We start from the raw sequence: 10,520 nt of genomic DNA on the forward strand, positions 1-10,520 counted from the left end.
AACCTTTTAATCAAAATCTTTGGACGTTGAGGAACAAAAGAGAAAGAAAGGAGAAATTCTAACTTGCGGCCGATGGATTCCCGCGGGTATCGGGATAGGTCCTTCTCGAGTACCAGTCTCTCGCGTTTATTCGCGAGAAGCCTGGTTGATTCAGGCGGAAATTCTTTGTATTTGGGGTTTTAATCTGGTCCTGTTTCCGCAAAAGATCTCAGAAAAGATCTCCTAAGTTCCACTACTAAAGCTACCATGCCAAGGCGATCTTCAAGCATCAGGAATTACAGACAGAGTTGACAACAACGAGCGAATTACTCTGGAGGACCTCTGCCACACCTGCTGGCTGCGATAACATTCTTATTTCATGACCGTCAACACCTGTGCAGCAAGCACTGATAGCAGAATCTTACTTTTGGGCGAGGACGATAACCTTTGAGAGGCAAAACAGGTGAGCGTAAGGAAAACTCTTAACTTGTATTCCGCTTCGTAGATGAACTTTTTTTTTAATGTTTGAGCAGAGAAGTTCTGATGTAAACATGTGATTGCATACACCATTGTTAAAAAGATTTTGTTTACATCACGATCTTACTGTTACTGTATGCGTGCTGTACCTCTCCAAGGTCAAAGAATGTGAAGCCTTTTTTCTCACTTTTTTATCAAGCCGGGCTTGCCTTCTTGTTGCCCACATTCAAGAAGAAATTGCGGTTTATCCTCAGTGTATTTTTGGAGAACGAATAATGTTATTTTTTTTATTTAAAAGTCTTTAATTTTAATGATAAGACTTGATCGAAGAGACTCTTATTTGATATTATAAGTATAATGCTAGGTAATTCTTGAAGCTAGCTCTGGTCCTTGCCAGCTAAAAACAAAATAAGTTGTTCTGTTATTTTCTCAAGGGGATTAAATGTCCTATAGTAAAGATCTTTTAGGATTGATCAGCTAGCTTGGAACCATTCTTTGTGAAATTGTTGACGTGTCCCAGGTGAAATTATTAGGGAAAGCTTACAAGGCTCCAAACCATGTGCCTTTTAAAGTAGTATCTTGGCAATGTAGAGTTATAAAATGGAAGCAATTAGAAAAAGAGGGAGTGAAAAGAAAACAGTAATCACCAAAGAAAAAAGGTGCTATGTTGCATGACATGTCTGGAAATTGTTTATTGAAATTCCAGCAATAGCTAATACAACTGAAGACAAATTGTGGCAAATTCTTTATAAAGAAAATTTAAGGGTATCTGCAGTAATGTTGTAGGTAAATGTTCATGTATTTAAAATTTGACCACAAACACTATGTTCAATTTAGATTGCTAAATTGACAACTTTCTCGGTAAATTTACTGCCCAAAAATATGTCCTACCAAAACTGTAGCAGCTGGGAGCACTGGTTTAAGATCTCATGTTTGAAAATGACATGCTAATTATTATTTTGCACTCATTGAGTAGAACTGTGTGTTAAGTTCCTACTACATAGTTGGCAGGTTCATCAAAAGGTGCATTTTTGATCATAGCTGGAGCTCACTAGACAGGCTAACAATTATATTTTTATAAACAAATTTGATGAAATATCCTTTTTCTCTTTTTTTGAATCGAGCAGTGACTTTCTTCACATATATAAACTGTTTCCATTCTTGTCCATGGAAAATAGCAGATTGCCTCAAGATGTTACAGAACAGTTCCTAAAAATAATTCTGAAAATTTTTCATTGAGCTGTGAGTTCCCCATTTTATATAAACTGTTTCCTAGAGTTAGAAAAATTGAGTGAAATGTGAATTTAATTGTAGCAGTTCTCAGGAAAATGAACTAGAATTTATCTTAGTTTCAAAGCATTTAATTTTTTTCTTTTCATTGGCATTAGAATCTATCACATGACCTGCCAATAGCTGCTTACAAATAATGATCTGTTCCTGCAAAATGTCATTTAACTGAATTTTGTTTCTGATTTCTGCTCATGGGTAGCTGTGTCCATGCTTGTTTGTGGAAAATAGCAGGTTGCCTGAAAATGTTAATGAGCAGTTCCTTAAAAAATAATTCTAAAAAGTAAATTCAATGATCAAAATGTCAAAACAATTATTATAATTGAACTTGGCTGTGGCAAAATATTATAATTTGTCAGTGTCTCCATGAATATGACTATTTCCCACAGCCTTTGGAATCTGCAACTAATTGAACTGCATGAGATTTTTTAAAACCTTGTTATTATAAATGATTGCTAACCCTTCAACTCCCAAGATCTTACTGTTAATTCTCCACTATAGCTGTGACACATTTCCATGGTGTTAGATCAAGATAACAACTTCTGCCTGATAAGTTTGAATTTTCTTATTACCTCAATGTTTGGATATTATGGGGAGAAGTTACATTTTAATAACTTCTGAAAGTTAAAGGCTAATAAAACTTGATGTGCAATATTAAAGCATTCATCTCCAGAAATGAACACCAAAAAAAAAGGGAAATTCTACCATTGCTTAGATTTGTTTCAGATAATTATTTCATTATTATGGCTTAATTCAGCTGATTGACCCTTACACCCCTAGAGTGACTAGCATCTAATTTCTCCTTACAATATCACCTCTGAATCACACATTAAGGTCATGAGAATAAAAGAAATGATCTCCAACTGAAGAACCTCTTGATTGTGAAACAAATTCTCCTAATGTCAGCACCTTATGGATGAATGTGCAGAGATCATTATGGAGAATATGCAATCCATACTGATGAAAGTTTCTTATTTTATTTTAGATCAAGTTTACAAACATACCTGGCAACTTTCAGTTTATTGTGGCATCAGTTTACTGGGTAAGTGATTTCAATGTTGGCTTTTGTATACTGATTGCTTAATGTTTATAGATTTGAGGAAAATATAGCCATATACAATAGTAAAATGAATGAGGAATACTTTTTGCTTGGGTCATGTTACATATGGCTTTTGTTCTTATTTATTACTTTAGACATGCAGAAAGTAACTATCAGTTGAGTGTCAGTTGCCATGCTATCTGATGTTCATGGCACTAGTGCTCAGTCTTTTGATTGGTGTTTTAAGAAATTGGTTTGTCTTTAATATTTAATTGATTTGTGTTTTCAATTGGTAAATTCACTTGTGTCTTGGGAAAACTTCTTTGTGTTTTGGTACATGAAACTGGTTTTGTGTTTGGTCCTTTTGGGCTACCATAGAAAAATTTTCAAATCAGGAGAAGCGATCAAAGCTATAACAGCATTTTATCTACAAGTGAAGCCTCAGGGTCAATCATCACTCTTCATCTGTAGTGCAATCACCCATGATGTAATTGATATTCAGTTTGTGACCTGATTCCTTTATGGTCAACAAAGAACTCAATCGCAATGAAATTTGCCTCTCCCTCATCAAAGATTTTCAAAGGAAGGTTACCTGTGAAGATCATTCTTTGCATGTTTTTTTGGTGGTTGGCTTTTTCTGAATTTTTTTAAAATAATCATTAGTCTAATGATCATAATCTGAAATTAAATCGTGTGCTCTTCCAATCATTCTTGTTTTTGACTAATTCCTTCCCCCTCCCTATTGGCGGAGAACAGCATTTTGGTTGGGGAGAAATTCAGCCAAGACCCTCAAACTCTGACCCTATAAAGACCTTGAAAACCACACTTTGTTTGGCAGTACAAATAACCCCCCACCTCCCCTCCCTTCCCACCTCTTTGGTCAAGGAGAGGAATATAGTTCTGGTAACGCAACGGACTCGGGCACTATCATGTCACGTTACTTGACGTAATGTGCATGTAACTTAACGCTACCTCATGCAACGTGGTGTAACGCAATGTGGTGTAACGCAACGTGGTGTAACGCAACGTGGTGTAATGCAACGTGAATTCATGAGTTCATTAGACATTTTTGGCTTTTTTAGCTTCATTTACGGAAGACTTCGATAAAGAAATGACTGAACACACGGATTCAACTGAGCACGATGCTTTAGCTTCGGTAAATGCAGATTTTGTGAACAGTTTATTGAATGTAAAGCGGGAGAGAGATAAAGCGATATCCAATGAGGTGAGATCGCAGGTGCAAAACGAGTGCAAAGCTTTTGGCGGCGAGGAGTTGGCGAAACAGAAATGGGACGATGCGGCAAAAATGATCGCTTTTCAGAGAGCCAAGGAGAAAGAAGGAACAGAGAACAGTGAAAGTAAAAGGAACAAGTTACAACAGGAACAGAAGAGATTGAAGGACGATTGGATGCGAGAAGAAACAGAAAAGAAACGGCAGCTGGAAGAACTTCGCCAGGTTGAGAAAAACAAGGCGAAAGAAGAAGCAGATAAACTGATTTCTCTGGAAATGCAAAAACGGATAGAGACCGAAATGGCTAAGCAACAAGAAACAAAAGATGTTTTTGCTAAAGAACAAGAACGTAGATTACAGGAGGAAGCGAAGCAGGCAGCTGAAGAACAGAAACGGCTGGAAAAGCAAAAAGAGGTGGAGAGGGAAAAATTGAAACATTTGGAACAGGAAATGGAACGCGCGGAACACGAGCAGAAGCGTAAACTGGAAGAGCAGAAGAAACAGGAAGAAGATTGGGTTCAGTTTGCACAAGAGATGAAACAGAAACAAGATGAAAAGACCAGAGAAGAAGCTGAGAAACAGCGACAATGGCAGAGGGATAAACATAAAGAAAATGAAGAGATTAGTCAGTTTGTGGAAAGACGGAAAGCTTTGGAATCACAGAGAAGGAAAATGTTTGATGAGGAAAGGGGCAAGACATCCGAGGAGGCCCGCTTGTTGGAGTCGGGTGTACGACAACAGTTTTTGGCGAAGCAGGAAAAGGTCATCACGGAATTGTTACAAAATGATCCTGTGAAGGATGAGGTCAGAAAGCGAGAGGAAGCGGAGATAAAGAGAAAAGAGTGCGAAGAGAGAAGGCAAGAAGATGATAGGAGAAAGCTAGAGCTTGAAAAGCAGCTAATGGCTGTGGAGAAGGAAAAGAGGGAAAAGGAGCAAAGGACGAAAGAGGAGGAATGGAAAAAATATCTTGATCAATTGAAACAGAAAGAAGATGAAAAAGTTCAGAGGGATACTGAACAACAAAAGCGTATGGCAGAACAGAGAAAAGAGGACGAGCAGAAAGCTGCTGAGATGGCCGAAACACAACGACGTGCCAGGGAACAACGTCGTAAAGAAGAGCACGAAGCTATGAAGACTGCGGAAAGACGACGGCTCGAACAAGAGCAGAAACGCAAAGAACTCGAACAAGAACGCGAAGAATCAAAGAAAAGAGTGTTACTTCAAGATCAGGAGAAAAGAGAACAAGAAAGAGCCAAGCAAGAATTAGCGATGCGTAAACAAGAGCAGGAGGAACGGTTGAAAGAAGCTAACAAAGAAAAGCAAGAACAAGAAGCACGAAAGCTTTTAGAAGTTCAGCGAAAGAGGCTTGAACAAAGCGAGACACAAGCTGCTGTGAACGAGGCGGAGCTTCTTGAGCAGAAGAGCAGGAAGGATGAAAGGTCCAAAGGGGCAATTGACAGTGGGAAGATGCTGTTGGAGGAGACTCGCAGGTTAGAAGAGAAGTTTCGGGAAGAGGCGGAGAGGAAGAAACGAGAACACGTGGAAATGCAGAAGAAGGAGTTACTGGCCATGAAAGAGGCTGAAAATGAGCTGATGAGACGAGCGCAAGCTCTGAAAAAGCAAAGTTCGTTCCGCAATGATCAGCAAGCTTCTTCTTCAGCTGGTACAGACAACGGAGGAGATAGATCACGAGGAGAACGTAAGAAAGGATTTTTTGCGTCACTTTTTGGGTGTAAATAATAGTTAATCGTTTTGCGTGACAAGATCGTGGGTCAAACACGACAGACAAGTTCCAAATTTGAATGCGCTAAACCTTTTATACCTTAATATCAGTACCGATATTCTCCATAATCCTCTTCATACATTTTCTTTGGTACTGACAAGGAGAATTTGTTTATCAATCAAAGCTTGGCTTAGGTTGGTGTTCATTTCCTTCATTTTTTGTGGCGCAGTAAAAAGCGCCAAGCATTTAATTAAGTGGCTAAATCAAACGAGTTTACGCAATGTTCTGGCAAAAAATTTTACATATAAGAATTTTCAACCTAGAATCGTCATGGTCAATTTTGTAAAACTGTTTTATCAATGTCAGCGTCGAATAGGAAAAACGTTTTGTTATGAGATTTTCTCAAAGAAGAAGTTGCTCGAGGTATAGTAAATAACACACTGTATGTCATTGAGCGAAACTTAAAAATATTTGAATTATACGCCCTATAAAATTTCCGGAGTTTATATCACTAAGTGAAAATTTTTTCTTGATGAATTTTCATTAAAATTTAGGAAGACGATTTCTACTATCGAATAAAATATTGCTGAGGTGTTCAAGAATACTCAGAGAACGTCGCGTGAACAGCTTGTGATGAGGACAACTTGTTTCTTTGAGAGAAACTGTTACAGACTGTTTCCTCCAAGCGAACTTTGCATAAGTCGCAGCGCTATTCCTAAGATAACGCGGAATGTCTTGGGATCTTCTTCTAATGGTTTTCTTGCACGTAAATTATCTATGCCTCATGATGAGGAAAAATCAAATTAATTTGTCTGCTTTGAATACTGCTGACATGTTAAAATATATAAAGGTTATATTTCAGGGACCAGTCGTTTTTTTATCGCGGGGGAGGGGGGGGGTGGAGGTTGGAAGATTTTGGTTATGTCGCGAAAATGTGCTGTAATATTCTTGTTCCCCTCCCCCCCCTTATTTCCAGTTAATTGGCAGTCATTTTTCTACCATCCCTCTTTTTACTTTGTTGGCAGTGAGATATTTCCCCTCCATTCCCTGAGAAAACCATGAGATACCCAAAATCCTCCTTCGCCCCCCCTTCCCCCCCCCGCTAAGGCGAGAAATAATGACTGTTCTCTTAGTAATATAAACACAACTTATATTATGAGCATAATGTATTTGTCTGTGTCTTCCTTATGGTAAGTTTTGTAATAGTATATACCAAAAAAAAATCAATTAGTTTAAAGAGTTACGAACTGAATATAAAACCACTGGTGTCAGTGTTCAAAATTACATTTTGTTATGGAGTTATAATGAAAATGAGACCAATCATTTTAAGCAGTATATGGCAGTTTCAGACCTTTCCCTACATCTAGGCAGTTCGGAAAGCCGCCAAACTCTAGATCAAAGATTCATTTTTCAAATCGGCGCTCTTAATCCCCACGATATCAACGAACGCTTTTTATTTCACTAATTTGTTCTTGTTTTCTCGTCACCATATTCCCACCTATAGCGTGGCTCCATTTTCTGAATATAAACACACACATAACCCACTATTCCTCCGTTTGCTCTGACGAAGGGCTAACGCCTGAAACGTCAGCTCTGAAACTCTTAACGGTGGCCAATTTACGTTATCAACTCAGTTGATAATACTAAATTACCTTGTTATACTCTCCCACCGACGTAGCACTACAGTTTATTAAGAAACTTACCCTCTTTATTCAGTTGCAAAAGTAGTTGAGACATGTCACACGACAAGCAACTGGTTCTCCATGAGAAATAGTTTATTTGTGGCAAGGATTCTTAAGCCGCTTGGTCATTTACACTCGATTTCTGGTTGGAAATACTAATTTTATCGGCGACATGTGCGGGAACAAAAATGATAACAGGCCCCGGAGCTGCATATCATATTTGATGTAATTCAATGACAACTGGGTGCTTTGTAAATGTGACAAATGTAAACAGATGTGGAAGGCAGAAAGCCTACCAAATTTGGTCTGGTTAAATTGCTTCTGTATCCAAGGCTCTCAACATAATGATTTGACATTTGACAATTTCGTTTTATTTGCCTTGGTGCTGAGTTGTTGTAAAATTTATAAACGATCCTTACTGTTTACTTTGTTTTCAATAATATTGGAGTTTTTCTTTTGGGGACTGAATGCGTGAGCTAATGTACGTAAATGTAAAACTGGAAACGCGGTCATTCACGCGTAGAAGTTTGCGTTTTTCTTCTTTTTTGTATGCGCTCCGAATCTGTTTGGCCAAAGAATGTACTCTGCATTTTACGTAAAATCTTTCAAGATGTGAAAACATTTAGAGACATCCTTAAAAATTCATTTTTCTTTTCACTTCAGACATGCCAAAAAAGGGAGAGAAAATAGAACCAAAATTTATAAAATGGAGAAAGGTTGTGTAGCTTTGTGATGAATGTTATACTCAGCCGGAATGGTTAATTCCCCGAAGCTACCAGCAAACCTAATTTTTTTCCCAGCGATTGATTAAAGTTGCAGATTAGCTCTCAAACAATGGTTTACTAGTTCATGTCAGTTTTAGCAGGATATCCTGTCGAGTGCGATGGATATTCGAGCTTCATTATTGACAAAAAGCTCCTCAAATTATTTTGTTTAGATTAAATATTTATACAGTTGAAAAAGCCGTTCATGAGAAATTGAGAGATATTTCGAATCACTCTTCGGGAATCTGTGAGATAAGTTTAGGTAAATAAGTTGATTATAAGTTAAAAATTAAAATCAGGGTAAAAGATTTTTGCCAGCGCTTCAGTTTCTTCTTTAGTGGACATGTTGATGGTAAACCAACTCTCTTTCTGACCTCTCATTTTGCAAAATACACAAGTTAATTAAGCCAGCTGGATTTTTCTTTTTTGAGCCGATAAGTACCGTTTTTAGCAATAGACTGACAAATGAGACTATCACTACATCAGCGCAAAGACTTTTCGGCCAATTTTATTTTTCTGGATCAAAAATCTTAAAGTCGGTATCTTTGACTAGATTGTTACTTCAGTCAACTATCGCCGCATTCACTTGCTGGCCAGCTGCCAGCGTGCGAGGGAGGAAACACCGCTTGTAAACATCGTATTTGGCGGGTTTTGCTCTGTCGAGTTCCGCACTTTCTTAGGTTTGGTGCGCCTTTGGTTTTGGTTAGCTTTCGCGTTTTTTGTTGAGGTTTTATACAATACCTGTACTATGGAACTCCCTTTTCGCAACTCTGGCCTAACTGCCTTCCAATCCACCTCACTTTTGTTAATCGATATCATTGCCGTCGGAGGAAACGCTTTTATTTGCATGGCAACTGCACGAAATCCCAGCCTTCGCACGAGCACAAACTTGTGGGTGACCGCATTGGCTATTGCGGACTTGATCCGTTCTTGTGTCGCTGCACCTCTGACAGTGGCAACTTTAATTTGTGGTCGCTGGAATTATGGATCCGGTGGTTGTATCATTCAAGGATTTTTCACGTACTATCTAACCCTAGTCTCCCTCCTTACAATGGCGTTCATGGCCGTCAACAGGTACTGCAGAGTGGTTAAACCGTCTCTCTATTTGAAGATTTTCACTAGAAAGCGATGCGTCACAGCTCTGATATTCCTGTGGACACTAATGGCTTTGACAGTGTCATTTCCTGTGCTGGTTGGATGGGCAGAATTTGCTTTTCACGGTGGTTACGCAGCTTGCGTTTTGCATTTCCATAAACCAAGTCTCACTGTGATATTTTTAACTTTGGACGCCGGCCTTATTTTACTTCCATGCACTCTTACAATCGCCGGTTGCTACTTCAAAGTATCACGAGCAGTACGTGAACATAACGATCAGGTCGTATCATCTCTCCAGGGAACCTTAAAGTCGAACTCCCAACTTATAAACCGAGCGGGCGTCGAGGAAATTCGCGTCACGAAAACACTTTTCTTACTAGTTTCAACGTTTACTCTTTGCTGGATTCCAGCCTATGTAATCGGGTTTTTAAGCCGTGGCAATTTGGTTTACATCTCGCCTCAAGGTGCCCTTGCTGTTACATTTCTTGTGGGTCTGAACTCCGCTTGTAACCCCTTTATATACGGCTACATGAATCGTTCGTTTCGAGTCGAGCTTTGGAAGCTTATCCCTTGTAAAAGGAACGAAAACCAAGTTGTTCCGCACGTTCATTCGAAGGACACTTCACCGCAGTCTTACACAAAGAGCCTTGCTGTCGTTGTATCTACTTAGAGCTTAAAAATGATATTCCCAGAAACACATTCAAACGATGAAAACTAGAGATGAAATCTGCTGATCATGATATTGCTGTCATATGGCTCAACATTCAATGTAGTGTAGAGAAAACTAGTTAACACAACCAAACAAGGCGTCTAACAGACGATTCTCAAGAGGAAATGCCACACAGAGAAACAAAACTTTACAGATGTTCGCAGCTGTAAAATGTGTCCTTTGCTATCGTTACTAGTTGCATTTGCCGCACTCGTTGCCTTAGAGTAACCACTGTTAACAGTAAACGGTAACCACTGTTTTCTACTTATCTTTATCAATAAGTTTCAAATCAAACCTGTTTTTCTCGATTCAGAAAATTTCGACGCAGAACAAACCCCACGTCAATGAAATATTCAAATAAATTCAGAACAAACCCCACGTCAATGAAATATTCAAATAAATTCATCAAAACGTATTTTGTTTGACAAAAAGAGTCTTTGCGGCTATTGCCTTCTATACAAGCCGAAGCCACATATGCTATCGGAATGAGTGAGTGATAGTAACATTTGAATACCCAACTTCACCAAATTTCGA

The 10,520-nt window shown here is 38.7% G+C and overlaps 2 protein-coding genes across 2 annotated transcripts; both read left to right on the plus strand.

Annotated features, from left to right (window-relative positions):
• Positions 1-162: 162 nt before the first annotated feature.
• Positions 163-7,750, plus strand: LOC131789516 (golgin subfamily A member 6-like protein 24). The gene is made up of 3 exons (XM_066160586.1): positions 163-442; positions 2,729-2,785; positions 3,865-7,750. The coding sequence occupies exon 3, from the start codon at positions 3,894-3,896 to the stop codon at positions 5,751-5,753; it is 1,860 nt and encodes a 619-aa protein (XP_066016683.1). The 5' UTR covers positions 163-442; positions 2,729-2,785; positions 3,865-3,893; the 3' UTR covers positions 5,754-7,750.
• A 1,052-nt stretch (positions 7,751-8,802) lies between these two features.
• Positions 8,803-10,258, plus strand: LOC131789519 (beta-4C adrenergic receptor-like). The gene has a single exon (XM_059106666.2). It carries the CDS (start codon positions 8,931-8,933, stop codon positions 9,945-9,947), a length of 1,017 nt encoding a protein of 338 aa, XP_058962649.1. The 5' UTR covers positions 8,803-8,930; the 3' UTR covers positions 9,948-10,258.
• The last annotated feature ends 262 nt before the right edge of the window (positions 10,259-10,520 follow it).

The sequence above is a fragment of the Pocillopora verrucosa genome, chromosome 13 (genome assembly GCF_036669915.1).
Source record: "Pocillopora verrucosa isolate sample1 chromosome 13, ASM3666991v2, whole genome shotgun sequence".
Lineage (NCBI taxonomy): Eukaryota > Metazoa > Cnidaria > Anthozoa > Scleractinia > Pocilloporidae > Pocillopora > Pocillopora verrucosa.